This window comes from Chelon labrosus (assembly GCF_963514085.1).
Source record: "Chelon labrosus genome assembly, chromosome: 17".
Taxonomy (NCBI): Eukaryota; Metazoa; Chordata; class Actinopteri; order Mugiliformes; family Mugilidae; genus Chelon; species Chelon labrosus.
In genome coordinates, this window is record NC_140350.1 from 13,961,174 (window position 1) to 13,984,341 (window position 23,168).

A 23,168-nucleotide genomic window follows, 5' to 3' on the forward strand; every position below is an offset into this window, starting at 1 on the left:
TGCCCCATCAATGTATATGTGATACTCATCGGCCATTATTTTGGAGCAAACACTTGGATGCTTGTGGACGCTCAAGACTCTGGGTGCAGAGAAATGTGAAACATGAGTGAAATACATATCTTCTTCTTGTATGTACACCCCTTAACCATGAATGTTATTTACATTACAAAGTGGTTTAAAGCATATGTGGCCTATAGATGACAGAATATCTTAAGGTCGGGGACAAACCAAACCATCACTAAAGAAGTACAAGCAACAAGGGCACGTCACCTATGTCAGGGCTAAAAAGTTGCACAAAAGCTAGAAAGAGCTTCCAACATTCATAATGAGCTGGCCTCTTACAAATCATCCTGATCAGTTTATTCATTTTAGATTATCGTGTTGTTGTGCCCTTAAATGTTTAGATTAGGTAGTGATGAAAATGACTACATCTATACAAGATAATAAAACTAATCAGGTGTTTGGTAAAATTCAGCTGTCAGGTCATCACATGTAATGGATGTCGGTTTACAAAAATGTGACACATACCCAGGGTAGAAAATAAAATGTATTTTTATACTCGCAATGACAAGCAAACACAACACTTACAGCACACAAAATGATGGTACTCTACACAGATACTTTAAAACAACCTAAATATGTGTCAAAAAAAAATGCTGCAACTTCACCACAAATAAAATACAACCACACATTTGTCCTAAGATTTGTGCTAAATCTGATAATAATTCAGTTGTTTAATAAAGGTCAAACTCATCGTTAACAGTTTCAGTTACTATTCATTTCAATCTCAAATTGTGTGATAATACCAACAACAGAAAAAACGTTGTGGTTAACTTTTTATTGTAATTTTAGAGTGTATTCGAATTCTAAAAAGTTTTTCAGTGAAACTTTGATCGCCATTTGTCACCATAACATAAACATATTGTGTTCAACATGGGAGGAAAAACCGAGGTCTGAGACAGGTTTATGATCCTGGCTTTGGGATGTATATTGACACTCTTAGTAAAAGGGATTTATATTGGGATGAAGTAGACTGACACTAATGAAAGATGAGCTGCACTGGTCTTAAAGGCCTTCAGTCTTTAAATAAATGATTATTATAAACGAAAGCCATAGAATAAGAGCTTGACACAAACAACAAATGACAATACTAATGTCACCAGAGCAGCATTACCTAATAGGCAGTATCTGACTACTATTAATGAGAGTGGTGAATATCTTATTCTAGTTTAACAGTATACATATAAAACAACTCCTTGTGCAAATTACAACGAAAATTTTTTTTGTTTTGCTCTCTATTAATGAGTAACAGGCAACTACAATAAAAAAAAAAAAAAAAACAGTAAAGCAAGCTGTAATTACTAAAAAGTCAGAAGGTTTTGCATTTGGTCTATCCTAAAGCTGACTTGAAGCCTTAATGAAAACAACCTCATTCTCAAGTTTTGCTATGCTCATATTACAATATATTCAAATTTAAATATCTACCCCACACAAAGGTCTCCTACACAGAATCGATGATTCCTCAAGCCATTCCTAAATAAAACATTCAAGGTTGCTCACATCATTATTACTTTCTTTGCTGTAATTTTGGATTGCATCCTGGTTTTTAATATTTTTTTCAGTGAAACTTTAATTTCTTGTGTCTGCAGAACATAAATAATTGGGTTTAACATGGGAGGAAAGACAGAGGTCAGAGACAGGTTTATGATCCTGGCATTTGGAGGTATATTTGCACTCATAGTAAAAGTGATTACTATTGGGATGAAATAGATTGCCACTAATGAAAGATGAGCTGTGCAGGTTTTAAAGGCCTTCACTCTTTCATGAACTGTGGCTACTTTGGATAATGCATAGACAATATACGAATAACTCAGGAAGATGAATACCATTGGAAGCCAAAGAATGAGAAATATCAAGAAACGGCCAAAGACTAAGCTGGGTGTCTTGTCATTGCACGCAAGCCGGTAAATCTGACCATGGTCACAGAAATAGCTGTTAATTACCACAGATTTACAGAAGGAGAGTCTTGTAAGAAGACCAGCTGCAATAAGTATTGCAGTAATGACAAAGGTCCAGAAAGAAGCAATCAAAGTCAACATGAATCTGTGGGTCACTTTCACTTGATAGTGCAGTGGGAAGATGATAGCGATCAGTCTGTCATAGGAGAGTGCAACCAGGTTGAGAGACTGCATACAAAGGCAAGTGTAGCAGAAAAAAAGGAAAGTCAAGCAGTCGTTGTAGGGGATGAAGGGGTGATTAAACAGAAAGATGTCGAGAACCTTTGGCACCAGAACAGAGTTACCCAACAGGTCCACAAATGCTAGATTAAAAACTGCAATATATTTTGGAGTTCTCAGATTATGATCCAAGAATATTAGGGCCATGACAGCTGCATTTCCCAGCACTGAAACAATATAGACAAAAAACAGAAAGACATAGTAATACTTGACATTAGGTATCCCAACAAATCCAGTTATTATGAAATATTCAGGACGCACAAAAGTGATATTTTTTCCAAGTGCAGAGTTAAAAAAGTCCATTGTAATATTTTTACCTGTACAGTCCAAGCAGTGTTCACACAGTGTGAAGGACTGTACGTCAGTGCTGCATTCTGTTGAGTAGACCGAGATCTCTTCTCATGAGCTTTAAGTGTTTAGCTGACCTCATTAGTGTTTTTCTAATCCCTTGAGTGTATTCATCATATAACTATCATATTAAAAAAATCAACCCAATGAAACTATTATAGTTCTACACATAGGGTTCTCCAGTAAAGTGTTGTTTTGGAAGCAACTGTATCATTTTTATTGCGTTTGAGTTTTAGTTTGTTCCAAAGATGAACATTATATTATTCTTATCTGAACCATGTAATTTAAGATAAAATTATGAAAGAATAGCAAAATTCATCAATTATTTTATACTGGCACGGTGTCAAAACTCAACCAAATTCCAAGCATGAATTTCCAGCCTTGGAGTGATGATGTAGAAAACTTGTAGACCAAGACAACAGACAAAGGAATGTGAATTAACAAACCTGATGCACCGCATCGATAAACCAAGAACCGCTGCTAGGCATTTTTTAACCTTGGGATAGAACCATGAATGTAACTGAAAAACCTTGTTACCTTGCTAATATAACAGAAAATGATAATCTAAGACAGACCTGGGCATGACACGGCCTGCGGGCCGTATGCAGCCCTTTGGCTGACTCTGACCGGCCCACATAAAACTTGTTTGTTCTCATTTGTTCTTGACAGAACATCCGGACAGACCTTTTTGTTTGTTCGTGGTGTCCTAAGTTAGTATGCTAATACCGTTTTAAACATGCTGCTGTTACTTGGCTAACAGTCACTTTCAGTGTGTCATGTAGCATGTATGTTAACAGACTGGTATTTAGCTGCAGTGGTGTTGTCATTTCTAGTTAGTTTTCTGTTTGCCGTGTGTGCTACCGTGGAACAGTAGGCTAACCGATTTAGCCCGTTGTCTGCTAACTGGTCTGCTAACTGGTTACAAAGACACAGTGACGCTGCTAACTGGTACATCATTACTACGTCTTTGTGTCAGAATCTCTGTTAACATATTTTAGTATTACTGGTCAACTGTATGAATTTCAGATGGCCGCGCTGCCATACCAATACGCTGAACGGTTGCCAAGGCAACAATGAGACTCTGTCAAGTTTGTCAATAAAGTTGGGAGGAGGAGCTAATTGACGTACCTGCTTGACGCACACAAAATACCTGCGGGCCAGTTCTGATAGATATAAAATATTATCTTGATCGCCCCTGATCTAAGATAAAATGTTATCATTTTTCTATCAACCAAGAAACTGTTCCTTCCAATTTCATTACATAAAAACATGTGGCTTTTAAGTGTGATATAGTCAAAAAAGTGCTTGTTCAACAGAAGTAGTAATGAGCAGCATAAGATGGTTTCCTTTGAAATCTATTGAACTAGTTAAGCTTTTTAAGGACGTAAAACCAGTTACTATTGGCTGAGTAGGGTTAGGGTTTCTGTGTTTGTTTTAAAAAACTGAGAGATAATTGTCAATTTAACTACGTTTTCATTCTGGAGTCTCCATTTACTGGCTTTCAGCATTTTTTTATACACTTTCTCATATTCTCTTAAAGTTTTTTGTTGCAACCTTTGTTTCACAATGAAACAAATGTAATCACATAGAAAACAATGGTTCAGTTGTCTCTTCGTGCTCATGAGCCTTTAAAGGATATTTCAGATGTATTGCAACCTAGTATATTTGCCATTAATGCGGCTATAATGGCTCTAAATATCATGCTAACGTTACAGCTGTGACAGGCTCCCCCCTGCGACCATCTCAAGTACAAGCGGTTACAGAAAATTAATGAATAAATGAATAATTCTTATTAATTCCACGTGGTTTGGTGAGCACTGCCTAAAACAATATCAGACCATACTCAAGCGACTATTACAGCTCCAGAGCCTCTAAACTTATCTAATCTCAAACTAGGGATTTACTATTAAGCCACTGTTGCCAGATTACTTAAATTATCTCCTTGGGTATATTACAGGTGTTTATATTTCACAGAGGGAGATGGCCTCTAAAAATAATCATCAAAATGACAGGATGAAACCCTTGCCTCAGGTCTGCAGGAAACAGTTTATCACATTACTTTGCAGCATAGGATGGGAATCAAGCCAGTACATATACAACAAGACACGATTAGGGAAGTTGGGTGCAGGTATAGTTGTTAATAACCACAGATTTACAGAAGGAGAGTCAATTGCATTGAGTACAACAGTAACGACAAAGGCACAGAAAGAGGTAATCAAAGTCAACATGAACCTGTGGGTCAGCTTCACTTGATAGTGTAGGGGGAAGATCATAGCTATCAGTCTGTCATTGGAGAGTGCAGCCAAATTTAGAGCTTACATAGCAAGGATGGTGGAGCAAAGAAAAGGCTGAGCAGTCATCAGAGGAAAGCTGTGATTAAACAGAAAGATGTCACCACCTTTGGCACCAGAGCAAAGATAACTAACAGGCAGTCTCTGACTACTATTAATAAGAGTGGTGTATTAGACAGATTTTTACCAGCTTTTAGACCCATTAAACAATAACAGATGATTCTGTGAAACGTTCAATGTCGGTCAACATGAGAACAGAATTTATTACGTTTCTGAGTTAACCTGAACATAAGTTATATCACAGGTAGAACTTTTACTTTTTTATAGTCTCGGTCTGTGCCTATCGAAAGGCATTTTCTGTTAGGTCTCTTAATTTTTTAATTTTTGATGCTAAATCTTATCAATATAAGGTAACTAAAACACTTTATATCATTACATCCTATTCTAGTTTAACAGTATAAATATAAAACAACTCCTTGTGAAACTTACAACAAAGGATTTTTTATTTTAATATGTGCTCCATTAATGACTAACAGACAACTACAATAAAAATAAATAAATAAAAACAGCAAAGCAAGCTGTAATTACACACCAATAAGTTAGAAGGGGTTGCATTTGGAAAACATTGTCAGAACATTTGGGAAGTTTTGCTTTGCTCATTATACAAAATATTCAAATTCAAATATCCAGTACATTTGGAAAAAGGTCTCCTACACAGAATCGACGATTTCTGAAGCCATTCCTAAATAAAACATTCAAAACTGGTCAAATTATTATTTTTTGTTTTGCTGTAATTTTGGATTGCATCCTGGTTTTTAATATTTTTTTCAGTGAAACTTTAATTTCTTGTGTCTGCAGAACATAAATAATTGGGTTTAACATAGGAGGAAAGACAGAGGTCAGAGACAGGTTTATGATCCTGGCATTTGGAGGTATATTTGCACTCATAGTAAAAGTGATTATTATTGGGATGAAATAGATTGCCACTAATGAAAGATGAGCTGTGCAGGTTTTAAAGGCCTTCACTCTTTCATGAACTGTGGCTACTTTGGATAATGCATAGACAATATACGAATAACTCAGCAAGATGAATACCATTGGAACCCAAAGAATGAGAAATATCAAGAAACGGCCAAAGACTAAGTTGGGTGTCTTGTCATTGCACGCAAGCCGGTAAATCTGACCATGGTCACAGAAATAGCTGTTAATTACCACAGATTTACAGAAGGAGAGTCTTGTAAGAAGACCAGCGGCAATAAGTACAACAGTAATGACAAAGGTCCAGAAAGAAGCAATCAAAGTCAACATGAACCTGTGGGTCACCTTCACTTGATAGTGCAGTGGGAAGATGATAGCGATCAATCTGTCATAGGAGAGTGCAACCAGGTTGAGAGACTGCATACAAATGCAAGTGTAGCAGAAAAAAAGGAAAGTCAAGCAGTCGTTGTAGGGGATGAAGGGGTGATTAAACAGAAAGATGTCGAGGACCTTTGGCACCAGAACAGAGTTACCCAACAGGTCCACAAATGCTAGATTAAAAACTGCAATATATTTTGGAGTTCTCAGATTATGATCCAAGAATATTAGGGCCATGACAGCTGCATTTCCCAGCACTGAAACAATATAGACAAAAAACAGAAAGACATAGTAATACTTGACATTAGGTATCCCAACAAATCCAGTTATTATGAAATATTCAGGACGCACAAAAGTGATATTTTTTCCAAGTGCAGAATTAAAAAAGTCCATTGTAATATTTTTACCAAGCCTTTACAGTCCAAGCAGTGTTCACGCAGAGTGAAGGACTGTACGTCAGCGCATTCTGTTGAGTAGACTGAGATCTCTGAGATGAGCTTTAAGTGTTTAGCTGACCTCATTAGTGTTTTTCTAATCCCTTGAGTGTATTCATCATATAACTATCATATTAAAAAAATGAAACTACTATAGGTCTACACATAGGGTTCTCCAGTAAAGTTTTGTTTTTGAAGTAACTGTTTTTGGTATCATTTTTATTGTATTTGAGTGGTTGTTTTAGTCTGTTCCAAAGATGAACATTATTTTATTCTAATCTTTTGGAGCGACATATTTAATTGGTTCTCTAAGCAATATAAAATAAATATTCAACCAGACTGTAACCTGGCTATTTTGGGTTCCTCTGAAAGGACATCGACCCTCCCTTCCCACTGTAAGCAGGCTCTCAAAACGGACATGGAAGCAGCCAAACAAATTGATTTTACTTAACTGGAAGTCTCCATCATCCCCTTGCTTTAAGAAGAGGCTCAACAAAATGGTTTTTGTTACTAGGATGGAACAGATTCGCCTTAGCAGATGGAATGCATTGAATTATTATGAGAAAGCATGGAAGTCATTTTTGGCCTTACTTGATGAGACTAAAATAACCAATTTATGAATCAAGCTGCTTTATGGTATTGGTCATTTTTTTTTCTCTATTTTTTTCTGTACTGGCCAAGGCGTATAAAAAAGGCAACTGGACTTGTAGAGTTTTTTGAGAAAACGTTTCACCACTCATCCAAGTAGCTTCTTCAGTTCTCGGGGACTGGTGGGAAGTTTAAGGTTTAAATAGGAAACTTCTACTGAAATTTGCTTGTTGTGTAAACAACCAGAAACCGGTGCAGCTAATTTCCATTAACGGTAAGGTACTTAACTGTCATTGAGAGGAGAACTGTGTTGTCCCTGTCCTCTTTCCCTCTAATCACGTTTGTTTATTTCAATTTTAGTCACCATTTTTTCATTTAGGCTTGTAGGATCATGGTCTGTGCTCCTGCAGAAGTTGGAGAAAAAAGACAGATTTCTTTGCAGCTCATCACTCCACACAGCATGCAGCACTTTGGCCAATATTTAAAACGTCTCATTTGTAATTCTGGACTCAGATTTCTTAGGGTTATAATATACAAGGATTTTTATTCAGCTAATAAGCTGCTGCTTAGATAAAAAAACAAAAACAAAAAAAACTCAGGAGACTCAGGAGTGAGTAGTTGTACTTTTGGTGGAAACCTACCACAGTTGTCATTGATAACGTGATGTCCAGCGAGGCTTTATAACCATCTGCTGTGGGACTGGACAGTTTCTGCTCTCTCCCACATTTTTTCTCCTTCTCCTCATCTCACTGCCTCTGGCTGTCTTTGCCAAAGGCCTCTTAAATGTGGACTCCATTCATGTGAAATCAAACTAAGCGCACTACGAGAGCAGTGAAGAAGGGAGTTTTTTTATTCCCCAGCCTGTCAGTATAGTAGTGGGGGAGGTTGTCTGGTCCTCTCAGAAAATTCAGTGTTCATTTTTGGGTTCATGATTTTGTGCCTGATTCAAAACAAATCAGTTAAGCTGAACTTTTAGTTAAAGTTTAGATTCATTAAAAGCTACTATTTTTACTTATTTATTTTTTTGTCCATTCTCAGGATGTCAACATTTGCTGCTTTAATGTATTATTTAGTTTGGGTTATATCAGCAAATGTAGATTTTAAATAATTCTATATTTACTTGTTTCGGGGTGTGCTGCATTGTTTAACTACTTCTATATCATTCGGTTGTTAGGAGTTGTCAACGTTTTGTGGTTTGCTTTGTTACATTTTTTAATTGCTTGGTCTGAAGATCAAGTTGATAATAAACAGCTGGTGAAGAACCAGCAATAGGGAAAGAGGATGAGGTTTCAGGCACAAATCAGCCATGAATGGTTTGAATGGACATAAGGTACAGTATGTGGGGAGATGGCCAAGCAAACCAAACCTGTCTGAGTTTGTGGTTTGTGCCTATCCACAAGCGAGGCAGCTTCCTTCTCTGCAGCAGCAGCGAGTTCGCATGGCAAGGACAAGATATGAAGGCAACAAAATTAGAGAAGCCAGACAAGACAATTACTGTACAATGGCCATACTCGCCTTGTCACCTGCTGCTATGCCACATTAATCAGAATGTACTACGTTGGGTCTGATCTCAACGTAGTTTTTGGATCATTGGGAGGATGGGAGTACCGCAGGGCGCTGGTCAGGTTTGTGCACTGCTGTGAGCTGAACCATGTGAAACTCAGCAACAACAAAACGCTGTGGTCCGCTGCTGTAAAATCCTGAGGGTGGACAAAACTGAAAGACTCAACAAACCAAGAATGCTGGTTCAGACCACGGGGTGGAGCAAATCTGCATGCAGGCTTCCAACGTGAAACACAGGGTCTGTTCAGACCTTGTATTAAGATCCGATCTGGGCTGTTCGATTGCAAGTGGCCAGCTTTTGGTATCATCATCATGACACAAACGTTAAGTTATTATTTGACTGCTATTAATGAGAGTCCTATCTTAACTTATCTTAGATTGACGTAACCTCTGACCTGGATGATGTCATCTCTTAGCGCCGTGTGCACCCCGTGCGGCTTGTTTACCTGTAATTTGCTACAGCCAGTTTTTTGCAACATGGCTGAATATTTTTCCAATTCTGAGGTTGTGGTTGAGGACTTTGTTTATGATGGACGTCCTTACCGTTTTGAGCCAGAGTATAGCGATGAGGAGCTCACTGAAAGGAGGATGCTGAGGTGGAGAGACTAACAGCTGGCCAAAGAACAACAAACCGCTGCACGTCCGCGAATAGATAACAAGCAACTCTAGATTCAACGGGAAATAGCACGAGTGTATCATCACAAAATATCGGTGAAATATTGGCAAGTTTCGCGGCAGATAATGCTTATGATAATTATTTAGAGGCTGTATTAGATATATGCAGATGTAAATATCGTCTGAATGACTCCAAATGACACCAAAGTTATATGGGTGAGTAAAGGATAGTATTTTATACCAGAAATAAGGTCCAGGTTGTAAAAAACAGTAGTTCCCCTTTTAAGCACCTAAAACAATAACAGATGATGCTGTGAAACTTTCAGTGTTGGTCAACATGAGAACAGAATGTATTACGCTTCTGACTTAACCTGAACATTTTATATATCACAGGTAGAATTTTTACCATATAGTCTCGATCTGATCCTATCAAGGGGTGTTTTCTGTCTCTTACTTTTTGTCTCTTAAGATGCTAAATCTTATCAACATAAGGTAACTAAAACACCTAATATCACTACATCCTATTCTAGTTTAATAGTATAAATATAAAACAACTCCTTGTGCAAATTACAACAAAGGATTTTTGTTTTAATATGTGCTCCATTAATGACTAACAGACAACTACAATAAAAAAATAAAAAAATAAAACCCAGCAAAGCAAGCTGTAATTACACACCAAAACATTAGAATGGTTTACATTTGGCCTGGCCTAAAGCTGACTTTGGGTCTTGATTGTAACATCCTCATTTTGGATAAACATTGTCAGAACATCTGGAAAGTTTTGCTTCGCTCATATTACAAAATATTCAAATTCAAATATCCAGTACACTCAGAAAAAAATAAAGGTCTCCTACACAGAATCGACAATTACTGAAGCCATTCCTAAATAAAACATTCAAAGTTGGTTACATTATTATTTTTTGTTTTGCTGTAATTTTGGATTGCATCCTGGTTTTTAATATTTTTTTCAGTGAAACTTTAATTTCGTGTGTCTGCAGAACATAAATAATTGGGTTTAACATGGGAGGAAAGACAGAGGTCAGAGACAGGTTTATGATCCTGGCATTTGGAGGTATATTTGCACTCATAGTAAAAGTGATTACTATTGGGATGAAATAGATTGCCACTAATGAAAGATGAGCTGTGCAGGTTTTAAAGGCCTTCACTCTTTCATGAACTGTGGCTACTTTAGATAATGCATAGACAATATATGAATAACTCAGCAAGATGAATACCATTGGAAGCCAAAGAATGAGAAATACCAATATATGACCAATGACTATGCTGGGTGCATTGTCATTGCACGCAAGCCGATATATCTGACCATGGTCACAGAAATAGCTGTTAATTACCACAGATTTACAGAAGGAGAGTCTTGTAAGAAGGCCAACTGTGTCAGTGCTGCATTCTGTTGAGTAGACCGAGATCTCTTCTCATGAGCTTTAAGTGTTTAGCTGACCTCATTAGTGTTTTTCTAATCCCTTGAGTGTATTCATCATATAACTATCATATTAAAAAAATCAACCCAATGAAACTATTATAGTTCTACACATAGGGTTCTCCAGTAAAGTGTTTTGGAAGCAACTGTATCATTTTTATTGCGTTTGAGTCAGTGTTTTAGTCCGTTCCAAAGATGAACATTATTTTATTCTAATCTGAACCATGTAATTTAAGATAAAATTATGAAAGAATAGCAAAATTCATCAATTATTTTATACTGGCACGGTGTCAAAACTCAACCAAATTCCAAGCATGAATTTCCAGCCTTGGAGTGATGATGTAGAAAACTTATAGACCAAGACAACAGACAAAGGAATGTGAATTAACAAACCTGATGCACCACATCGATAAACCAAGAACCGCTGCTAGGCATTTTTTAACCTTGGGATAGAACCATGAATGTAACTGAAAAACCTTGTTTCCAGGCTTTATGCTAATATAAGAGAAAATGATAATCTTAGACAGACCTGGGCATGACACGGCCCGCGGGCCGTATGCGGCCCTTTGGCTGACTCTGACCGGCCCTCATAAAACTTGTTTGTTCTCATTTGTTCTTGACAGAACATCCGGACAGACCTTTTTTTTGTGCGTGGTGTCCTAAGTTAGCATGCTAATACCGTTTTAAACATGCTGCTGTTACTTGGCTAACAGTCACTTTCAGTGCGTCATGTAGCATGTATGTTAACAGACTGGTATTTAGCTGCAGTGGTGTTGTCATTTATAGTTAGTTTTCTGTTTGCCGTGTGTGCTACCGTGGAACAGTAGACTAACCGATTTAGCCCGTTGTCTGCCAACTGGTCTGCTAACTGGTTACAAAGACACAGTGACGCTGCTAACTGGTACATCGTTACTAAGTCTTTGTGTCAGAATCTCTGTTAACATATTTTAGTATTACTGGTCAACTGTATGAATTTCAGAGGGCCGCGCTGCCATACCAATACGCTGAACGGTTGCCAAGGCAACAATGAGACTCTGACAAGTTTGTCAATAAAGTTGGGAGGAGGAGCTAATTGACGTACCTGCTTGACGCACACAAAATACCTGCGGGCCAGTTCTGATAGATATAAAATATTATCTTGATCGCCCCTGATCTAAGATAAAATGTTATCATTTTTCTATCAACCAAGAAACTGTTCCTTCCAATTTCATTACATAAAAGCATGTGGCTTTTAAGTGTGATATAGTCAAAAAAGTGCTTGTTCAACAGAAGTAGTAATGAGCAACATAAGATGGTTTCCTTTGAAATCTATTGAACTAGTTAAGCTTTTTAAGGATGTAAAACCAGTTACTATTGGCTGAGTAGGGTTAGGGTTTCTGTGTTTGTTTTACAAAATTGAGAGATAATTGTCAATTTAACTATGTTTTCATTCTGGAGTCTCCATTTACTGGCTTTCAACATTTTTTTATACACTTTCTCATATTCTCTTAAAGTTTTTTGTTGCAACCTTTGTTTCACAATGAAACAAATGTAATCACATAGAAAACAATGGTTCAGTTGTCTCTTCGTGCTCATGAGCCTTTAAAGGATATTTCAGATGTATTGCAACCTAGTATATTTGCCATTAATGCGGCTATAATGGCTCTAAATATCATGCTAACGTTACAGCTGTGACAGGCTCCCCCCTGCGACCATCTCAAGTACAAGCGGTTACAGAAAATTAATGAATAAATGAATAATTCTTATTAATTCCACGTGGTTTGGTGAGCACTGCCTAAAACAATATCAGACCCTACTCAAGCGACTTTTACAGCTCCAGGGCCTCTAAACTTATCTAATCTCAAACTAGGGATTTACTATTAAGCTATTGTTGCCAAATTACTTGAATTATCTCCTTGTGTATATTACAGGTGTTTATATTTCACAGAGGGAAATGGCCTCTAAAAATAATCATCAAAATGACAGGATGAAACCCTTGCCTCAGGCCTGCAGGAAACAGTTTATCACACTACTTTGCAGCATAGGATGGGAATCAAGCCAGTACATATACAACAAGACACGATTAGGGAAGTTGGGTGTATTGTCACTGCAGGTATAGTTTTTAATAACCACAGATTTACAGAAGGAGAGTATTGTAAGAAAGTCAACTGCATTGAGTACAACAGTAATGACAAAGGCACAGAAAGAGGTAATCAAAGTCAGCATGAACCTGTGGGTCAGCTTCACTTGATAGTGTAGGGGGAAGAGCATAGCTATCAGTCTGTCATTGGAGAGTGCAGCCAAATTTAGAGCTCACATAGTAAGGATGGTGGAGCAAAGAAAAGGCTGAGCAGTCATCAGAGGAAAGCTGTGATTAAACAGAAAGATGTCACCACCTTTGGCACCAGAGCAGAGTTACCTAACAGGCAGTCTCTGACTACTATTAATAAGAGTGGTGTATAAGACAGATTTCTACCAGCTTTTAGACCCATTAAACCATAACAGATGATGCTGGGAAAATTTCAGTGTTGGTCAACATGAGAACAGAATTTATTACGTTTCTGAGTTAACCTGAACATATAAGTTATATCACAGGTAGAACTTTTACTATATAGTCTCGGTCTGATCCTATCGAGGGGCATTTTCTGTTAGGTCTCTTAATTCTTGATGCTAAATCTAAATCTAAGGCCACTAAAACACTTTATATCATTACATCCTATTCTAGTTTAACAGTCTAAATATAAAACAACTCCCTGTGCAAATTACAACAAATGATTTTTTATTTTAATGTACTCCATTAATGACTAACAGACAACTACAATAAAAATAAATAAAACCCAGCAAAGCAAGCTGTAATTACACACCAAAAAATTAGAAGGGTTTCCATTTGGCAAACATTGTCAGAACATTTGGGAAGTTTTGCTTTGCTCATATTACAAAATATTCAAATTCACATATCCAGTACACTCCAGTACAAAAATAAAGGTCTCCTACACAGAATCGACGATTTCTAAGCCATTCCTAAATAAAACATTCAAAGTTGGTCACATTATTATTTTTTGTTTTGCTGTAATTTTGGATTGCATCCTGGTTTTTAATATTTTCTTCAGTGAAACTTTGATTTCGTGTGTCTGCAGAACATAAATAATTGGATTTAACATGGGAGGAAAGACAGAGGTCAGAGACAGGTTTATGATCCTGGCATTTGGAGGTATATTTTCAGTCATAGTAAAAGTGATTATTATTGGGATGAAATAGATTGCCACTAATGAAAGATGAGCTGTGCATGTTTTAAAGGCCTTCACTCTTTCATGAACTGTGGCTACTTTAGATAATGCATAGACAATATATGAATAACTCAGGAAGATGAACACCATTGGAACCCAAAGAATGAGAAATACCGATACCTGACCAAAGACTAAGCTGGGTGTCTTGTCATTGCACGCAAGCCGATATATCTGGCCATGGTCACAGAAATAGCTGTTAATTACCACAGATTTACAGAAGGAGAGTCTTGTAAGAAGGCCAACTGCAATGAGTGTAGCAGTAATGACAAAGGCCCAGAAAGAAGCAATCAAAGTCAACATGAACCTGTGGGTCACCTTCACTTGATAGTGCAGTGGGAAGATGATAGCTATCAATCTGTCATAGGAGAGTGCAACCAGGTTGAGAGACTGCATTGAAAGACAAACGTAGGAGGAAAAAAGGAAAGTCAAGCAGTCGTTATAGGGGATGAAGGGGTGATTAAACAGAAAGATGTCGAGAACCTTTGGCACCAGAACAGAGTTACCCAACAGGTCCACAAATGCTAGATTAAAAACTGCAATATATTTTGGAGTTCTCAGATTATGATCCAAGAATATTAGGGCCATGACAGCTGCATTTCCCAGCACTGAAACAATATAGACAAAAAACAGAAAGACATAGTAATACTTGACATTAGGTATCCCAACAAATCCAGTTATTATGAAATATTCAGGACGCACAAAAGTGATATTTTTTCCAAGTGCAGAGTTAAAAAAGTCCATTGTAATATTTTTACCAAGCCTTTACAGTCCAAGCAGTGTTGCACGACTGCACAACTGCACATCAGCGCTGCATTCTGTTGAGTAGACCGGGATCAATTCTTTTGAGCTTTAAGTGTTTAGCAGACCTCATTAGTCATTAGTCTAATCCCTTGAGTGTATTCATCATATAACTATCATATTAAAAAAATCAACCCAATGAAACTATTATAGTTCTACACATAGGGTTCTCCAGTAAAGTGTTGTTTTGGAAGCAACTGTATCATTTTTATTGCGTGTGAGTCAGTGTTTTAGTCTGTTCCAAAGATGAACATTATTTTATTCTAATCTGAACCATGTAACTTAAGATAAAATTATGAAAGAATAGCAAAATTCATCAATTATTTTATACTGGCACGGTGTCAAAACTCAACCAAATTCCAAGCATGAATTTCCAGCCTTGGAGTGATGATGTAGAAAACTTATAGACCAAGACAACAGACAAAGGAATGTGAATTAACAAACCTGATGCACCACATCGATAAACCAAGAACCGCTGCTAGGCATTTTTTAACCTTGGGATAGAACCATGAATGTAACTGAAAAACCTTGTTTCCAGGCTTTATGCTAATATAAGAGAAAATGATAATCTTAGACAGACCTGGGCATGACACGGCCCGCGGGCCGTATGCGGCCCTTTGGCTGACTCTGACCGGCCCTCATAAAACTTGTTTGTTCTCATTTGTTCTTGACAGAACATCCGGACAGACCTTTTTTTTGTGCGTGGTGTCCTAAGTTAGCATGCTAATACCGTTTTAAACATGCTGCTGTTACTTGGCTAACAGTCACTTTCAGTGCGTCATGTAGCATGTATGTTAACAGACTGGTATTTAGCTGCAGTGGTGTTGTCATTTATAGTTAGTTTTCTGTTTGCCGTGTGTGCTACCGTGGAACAGTAGACTAACCGATTTAGCCCGTTGTCTGCCAACTGGTCTGCTAACTGGTTACAAAGACACAGTGACGCTGCTAACTGGTACATCGTTACTACGTCTTTGTGTCAGAATCTCTGTTAACATATTTTAGTATTATTGGTCAACGGTATGAACTTCAGAGCGCCGTGCTGCCATACCGATACGCTGAACGGTTGCTAAGGCAACAATGAGACTCTGTCAAGTTTGTCAATAAAGTTGGGAGGAGGAGCTAATTGACGTACCTGCTTGACGCACACAAAATACCTGCGGGCCAGTTCTGATAGATATAAAATATTATCTTGATCGCCCCTGATCTAAGATAAAATGTTATAATTCTTCTATCAACCAAGAAACTGTTCCTTCCAATTTCATTACATAAAAGCATGTGGCTTTTAAGTGCGATAATGTCAAAAAAGTGCTTGTTCATCAGAAGCAGTAATGAGCAACATAAGATGGTTTCCTTTGAAATCTATTGAACTAGTTAAGCCTTTTAAGGACGTAAAACCAGGTACTATTGGCTGACTAGGGTTAGGGTTTCTGTATTTGTTTAAAAAAAAAACAGAGAGATAATTGTTAATTTAACTACATTTTCATCCTGGAGTCTCCATTTACTGGCTTTGAACCATTTTTTATACACTTTCTCTTCTTCTCTTAAAGTGTTTTGTTGCAATCTTAGTTTCACAATGAAACAAATGTCATCACATAGAAAATAATGGTTCAGTTGTCTTTTCGTGCTCATGAGCCTTTAAAGGATATGTCAGATGTATTGCAACCTAGTATATTTCCCATTAATGTGGCTATAATGGCTCTAAATATCATGCATCCAGTCAATATTTCAAGAAAAAGAGGTTGACTAAACCCAACGCTGAAGAAGAACATATTGAATTCACAGATTCATAATTCCTTTTTACCCCCGCCTCTTGCCCAATGACAGCTGTGATAGGCTCCCCCCGCGACCATCTCAAGTACAAGCGGTTACAGAAAATTGACTAATAAATGAATAATTCTTATTAATTCCATGTGGTTTGGTGAGCACTGCCTAAAACTAGGGATGTCCGATAATATCGGCCCTCCGATATTATCGGCCAATATTGAGTTAAAAATGTAATATCGGGAATTATCGGTATCGGGTTTTTATAACCGATGTTTGTTCCGTAGGCTTCAGCATTTCCGAGTCTGCATGAACGCAGCATGGGACGTTTACAGGCGCGTGCTTGATGATGTATAACAACAACAACACGCTAGACTCGTAGGTTGCTAACCGTGGCTAACAAGCTTGCTCGCCCGGTGCATGAGATGTCCGTGGTTTGGAAGTATTTCCAAGTGTCACCTACTAACAGTAAATTTGCGATTTGCAATGACTACAAAGCGTTGGTTATGAGAGGAGGAAACAAGGCGTCTTCCTTTAATACATCAAATTTGATCACCCACCTCAGGAAGAATCATGCGGAGTTATATGCTACATTTGTGCAGCAAATGTTAAATTTTTTTTAACATTCTTGTGCCTTTCTTGTTTTTATTTACACTATTTTGTTACTCATACGAAAGAGCAGGGCAGATTGAGCCCAGTTTATAATTTAATGATTGTATTATTTACCAAGTTATGGCCAGTTACTCAGTCATTGAACCTGGAAAAAGAGGACTATGTTTGTTTACTCATCTGGACTGAAGATATGCATCTTCCTTGTTTTGATATTGTCTGTAGTGTTGTTTGAGGCAACATTTTCTCTCTAAAAACACAAAAAAATAAATGAATGGCACTTTTGTGGCACTTTTTTCAATAACTTATTTTGCACAGACAGTACATTTGAAAAGCCATGTTGCATTTATGTATGCATCCAGTGGGGCATCACAATAAAATTAGGCATAATGTGTTAATTCCAAAATAGGTGATATGTTATGTCGTTACCTAACAATTTTGGTGTAAAAAGACTGCATATATCGGTATCGGGTGATATCGGTATCGGAAATTAAGAGTTGGACAATATCGGAATATCGGATATCGGCAGAAAAGCCAATATCGAGCATCCCTACCTAAAACAATATCAGACCCTACTCAAGTGACTATTAAAGCTCCAGGGCCTCTAAACTTATCTAATATCAAACTAGGGATTTACTATTAAGCTATTGTTGCCAAATTACTTAAATTATGTCCTTGTGTATATTACAGGTGTTTATATTTCACAGAGGGAGATGGCCTCTAAAAATAATCATCAAATGACAGGATGAAACCCTTGCCTCAGGCCTGCAGGAAACAGTTTATCACACTACTTTGCAGCATAGGATGGGAATCAAGCCAGTACATATACAACAAGACACGATTAGGGAAGTTGGGTGTATTGTCATTGCAGGTATAGTTTTTAATAACCACAGATTTACAGAAGGAGAGTCTTGTAAGAAAGTCAACTGCATTGAGTACAACAGTAATGACAAAGGCACGGAAAGAGGTAATCAAAGTCAATATGAACCTGTGGGTCAGCTTCACTTGATAGTGTAGGGGGAAGAGCATAGCTATCAGTCTGTCATTGGAGAGTGCAGCCATATTTAGAGCTCACATAGTAAGGATGGTGGAGCAAAGAAAAGGCTGAGCAGTCATCAGAGGAAAGCTGTGATTAAACAGAAAGATGTCACCACCTTTGGCACCAGAGCAGAGTTACCTAACAGGCAGTCTCTGACTACTATTAATAAGAGTGGTGTATAAGACAGATTTCTACCAGCTTTTAGACCCATTAAACAATAACAGATGATGCTGTGAAACTTTCAGTGTTGGTCAACATGAGAACAGAAATTATTACGTTTCTGAGTTAACCTGAACATATAAGTTATATCACAGGTAGAATTTTTACTATATAGTCTCGGTCTGATCCTATCGAGGGGCATTTTCTGTTAGGTCTCTTAATTTTTTAATTTTTGATGCTAAATCTTATCAGTATAAGGTAACTAAAACACTTTATATCATTACATCCCATTCTAGTTTAACAGTATAAATATAAAACAACTCCTTGTGAAACTTACAACAAAGGATTTTTTATTTTAATATGTGCTCCATTAATGACTAACAGACAACTACAATAAAAATAAATAAAAACAGCAAAGCAAGCTGTAATTACACACCAATAAGTTAGAAGGGGTTGCATTTGGAAAACATTGTCAGAACATTTGGGAAGTTTTGCTTTGCTCATTATACAAAATATTCAAATTCAAATATCCAGTACACTCAGAAAAAACATAAAGGTCTCCTACACAGAATTGACGATTTCTGAAGCCATTCCTAAATAAAACATTCAAAGTTGGTCACATTATTATTTTTTGTTTTGCTGTAATTTTGGATTGCATCCTGGTTTTTAATATTTTCTTCAGTGAAACTTTGATTTCGTGTGTCTGCAGAACATAAATAATTGGATTTAACATGGGAGGAAAGACAGAGGTCAGAGACAGGTTTATGATCCTGGCATTTGGAGGTATATTTTCAGTCATAGTAAAAGTGATTATTATTGGGATGAAATAGATTGCCACTAATGAAAGATGAGCTGTGCATGTTTTAAAGGCCTTCACTCTTTCATGAACTGTGGCTACTTTAGATAATGCATAGACAATATATGAATAACTCAGGAAGATGAATACCATTGGAACCCAAAGAATGAGAAATACCGATACCTGACCATTGACTAGGTTGGGTGTCTTGTCATTGCACGCAAGCCGATATATCTGGCCATGGTCACAGAAATAGCTGTTAATTACCACAGATTTACAGAAGGAGAGTCTTGTAAGAAGGCCAACTGCAATGAGTGTAGCAGTAATGACAAAGGCCCAGAAAGAAGCAATCAAAGTCAACATGAACCTGTGGGTCACCTTCACTTGATAGTGCAGTGGGAAGATGATAGCTATCAATCTGTCATAGGAGAGTGCAACCAGGTTGAGAGACTGCATTGAAAGACAAACGTAGGAGAAAAAGAAGAAAGTCAAGCAGTCGTTGTAGGGGATGAAGGGGTGATTAAACAGAAAGATGTCGAGAACCTTTGGCACCAGAACAGAGTTACCCAACAGGTCCACAAATGCTAGATTAAATACTGCAATATATTTTGGAGTTCTCAGTTTATGATCCAAGAATATTAGGGCCATGACAGCTGCATTTCCCAACACTGAAACAATATAGACAAAAAACAGAAAGACATAGTAATACTTGACATTAGGTATCCCAACAAATCCAGTTATTATGAAATATTCAGGACGCACAAAAGTGATATTTTTTCCAAGTGCAGAGTTAAAAAAGTCCATTGTAATATTTTTACCAAGCCTTTACAGTCCAAGCAGTGTTGCACGACTGCACAACTGCACATCAGCGCTGCATTCTGTTGAGTAGACCGAGATCAATTCTTTTGAGCTTTAAGTGTTTAGCAGACCTCATTAGTCATTAGTCTAATCCCTTGAGTGTATTCATCATACAACTATCATATTAAAGAAATCAACCCGATGAAACTATTATATGTTTATACATAAGATTCTCCAGTAAAGTTTTGTTTTACAGGAAATTTTTTTCATATCACTGGTATTACTGAATGGACCAACACTGCACCTGCCAGTAGTTCATTCATTCATTCATCTTCTGTACCCGCTTATTCCTGTTACGGGTCACGGGGGTCTGTTGGAGCCTATCCCAGCTGTCATCGGGCGAGAGGCGGGGGTACACCCTGGACAGATCGCCAGTCCATCGCAGGGCCAACACAGAGAGACAGACAACCATTCACACGCACACCTACGGCCAATTTATAATGAGCATGTCTTTGGATGGTGGGAGGAAGCCGGAGTACCCTGAGAGAAGAGGGAGAACATGCAAACTACCTTTTCAAGTAGAGAGCGGTGACGGCAAGAAGTGGTAGCTCCATCCAAAATGTTTGGGGTGGGACATATACACTGTCTGCAGTGTGCAGATGACACATTTCTCAGCGTGACTTAACTAAATCAATGTCAAAACATCCTTGAGGTTAAGACGGGAAGAAAGAGAGAAATAGAGTGGGTTAGTATTACTATAACTCATGATCAGTGGCGGCTGGTGAATTTTTTGTGATTTTCACATACAAACGAAGCATTCTGGTGCATTCTGACAAAATAATAAAGACACAAGTTAACATTCTCTCCCTGTGTATGTATGTGTGTTTGTGAGAAAGCGAGAGAGAGAGACAGAGAGAGGGAATGTGATTCTAAAATGGGTGAGTGTGTTACGGCCAATCTATTGTGTTGGTAACTTCACTCATAAATCTATCTACAGTCAAATACGATAAAATACCAATATAATAAGTGCAACCTTTTATGTGCCCGACGCACACGACAACATCCATAATGAATATTCAGGTTAGCTCAGAATTCGAGTAGTAGCCGTATATCGCGGAACTCAGGGCCGAGTTCCCGGCTAACAATAAGCCTAGCTAACATTACTAACGTTGAGGTTACAACCTTCGCTTGTCTTGCTAGCTAACATTAGCCATTTAGCTCGAAGCATAGGCTAACTTTATGCAAGGTCTACGTTCGTGCAGTACTCGGCGTTGACTCGGTCCTAAAAATACAGGAGCAAGTGCTAAGATTCCGATTGGCCCAGAGAAATGTCAATTATAAGAATGATCCAATAATGTTTTCACAATTCTAGCCCGCATGGCATGCAGATGAAGGCCAGCCCCAGGACCCCCACCCCCCGAAAAAAAACTCTCCGGTTCTAAGCGATTCACGTGAACGACCCAATTCACCAAGAAAACGGCAATTGTCGCCGAAAAGCATCAAGTTTGCAGGCTGTGGCATTGTTTCGATAAGCTGTCACAAGATTTATTTCCATCCAGTCTTACATTCATTTTTCACCAAAATCTTGTATTGAAGAATGGAAATACAGATGGAAGAAAAAATCCATTGCTGGAATAACCTGGTCATTCAGTATATTCAGGTAGTCAGCTGACCTCATTCATTGGACACATGTTGCTGAACCTAGACCTGAGCAACTGCAGCAACCCCAGATCATAGCACTGCCCCCACAGGCTTGTACAGTAGACACTAGGCATGATGGGTGCATCACTTCATCCGCCTCTCTTCTTACCCTGATGCCCCCATCAGTCTGGAACAGGGTAAATCTGGACTCATCAGACCACATGACCTTCTTCCATTGCTCCAGAGTCCAATCTTTATGCTCCCTATGAAACTGAAGCCTTTTTCCCGGTTAGCCTCACTGGTTTTCTTAAGGCTACACAGCTGTTCAATCCCAATCCCTTGTGTTCCCTTCACGTTGTACGTGTGGAATGCTCTTACTTTCACTATTAAACATAGTCCTGAGATCTACTGTTGTTTTCACCAAACATTTAAGTGGATTTTTTTTTTGACCAGATTTCTTCCTCGAAGACGATGGTTCCCCACTATCCTATGCGTTGGACAGTTCTTAACCCAATTTTAGTAGTTCCTACAATCTCCTTAAATGTTTTCGCTGCTTGATGCATGCCAATGCTTTGACCCTTCTCAAAATGGTTCTACGACCACAGGATGTGTCTTTCAACATGGTTGTTTAAAAAATGAAGAAGCTACTCATTCCATCAGTTGGGGTTAAATAACTTGTTGCCAGCTGAAAGATAATCGTCCATGCAGTAATTATCCAATAGGAGGCTCGTACCTATTTTCCTAGATAAATCCTGGTGGCGAGCAACTGTCTGATACAAAGAGATGGGCAATGAGCAAACCATTTTATATGTAGACAGAGCTCAACTATAAGAAGGTAAGCCTAGGTCTCATTAGCAAAATAGACCGATAACAATATTTTTTTTATTGCCAATAAACTGTGTAAAACATCCTACATTATGATAAACATCATCCGTCCCAGTTGAAACAGCGTCATGAAATACTGGGTTACCTGTATCTCAGAATCTGTGTGATATACCATATATATGAGTTTAAGAAATACATATATGATACATCTATTAAAAAAAAGATTTTTCCTACATCCACAACTTCTTTAAAGTTAACATGAACTAACTTCAGTTCACAACTGCGATATTCTTTACTCCCTTGTTGAAAGCTGGAAGAACTCTGCCTAATGAGGCTGTTAATGAGGTGTTTGTTGTCACTGCTCTTCTGGATGATGACACATCCTGAACAGTTAGGTAAACACTTTGTCCCTAACTACAGGGGGACAGTCAAGGGAGAAATGGGGTTGTGTGAGGTTGTAATACAGAAAGAATAACATTTACTTTTGAAGTTAGAAACTTTTCATGACCTGGATAATTTCTACAAGAATGTAAATCTTGTCTTGACAATGTTAGTCTAAGGTCTTTTGAGCAAATTTATTTTTGATTTAACAGGAAAACTTGCATT

General features: G+C 37.9%; 5 protein-coding genes across 5 annotated transcripts; all 5 read right to left on the reverse strand.

The window, feature by feature from the left end:
* Positions 1 to 1,322: 1,322 nt before the first annotated feature.
* LOC311502933 (olfactory receptor 1-like) lies at positions 1,323 to 2,760 on the reverse strand. Its single transcript, XM_084565389.1, has one exon. It carries the CDS (start codon positions 2,538 to 2,540, stop codon positions 1,557 to 1,559), a length of 984 nt encoding a protein of 327 aa, XP_084421515.1. The 5' UTR covers positions 2,541 to 2,760; the 3' UTR covers positions 1,323 to 1,556.
* A 2,865-nt stretch (positions 2,761 to 5,625) lies between these two features.
* On the reverse strand, positions 5,626 to 6,945 carry LOC311502934 (olfactory receptor 1E5-like). Its single transcript, XM_084565390.1, has one exon. It carries the CDS (start codon positions 6,623 to 6,625, stop codon positions 5,642 to 5,644), a length of 984 nt encoding a protein of 327 aa, XP_084421516.1. The 5' UTR covers positions 6,626 to 6,945; the 3' UTR covers positions 5,626 to 5,641.
* Positions 6,946 to 10,337: 3,392 nt separating this feature from the next.
* On the reverse strand, positions 10,338 to 11,329 carry LOC311502172 (olfactory receptor 8G17-like; the record flags this gene model as incomplete). The annotated part of the gene is made up of 2 exons (XM_084564299.1): positions 10,338 to 10,840; positions 11,314 to 11,329. 2 exons carry the CDS (start codon positions 11,327 to 11,329, stop codon positions 10,338 to 10,340), a joined length of 519 nt encoding a protein of 172 aa, XP_084420425.1.
* Positions 11,330 to 13,893: 2,564 nt separating this feature from the next.
* LOC311503006 (olfactory receptor 1E16-like) lies at positions 13,894 to 15,089 on the reverse strand (the record flags this gene model as incomplete). The annotated part of the gene is made up of 1 exon (XM_084565488.1): positions 13,894 to 15,089. The coding sequence occupies exon 1, from the start codon at positions 14,875 to 14,877 to the stop codon at positions 13,894 to 13,896; it is 984 nt and encodes a 327-aa protein (XP_084421614.1). The 5' UTR covers positions 14,878 to 15,089.
* Positions 15,090 to 19,118: 4,029 nt separating this feature from the next.
* Positions 19,119 to 20,140, reverse strand: LOC311502056 (olfactory receptor 1-like; the record flags this gene model as incomplete). Its single annotated transcript, XM_084564169.1, has 1 exon — positions 19,119 to 20,140. The coding sequence occupies exon 1, from the start codon at positions 20,100 to 20,102 to the stop codon at positions 19,119 to 19,121; it is 984 nt and encodes a 327-aa protein (XP_084420295.1). The 5' UTR covers positions 20,103 to 20,140.
* Between the last annotated feature and the right edge of the window lie 3,028 nt (positions 20,141 to 23,168).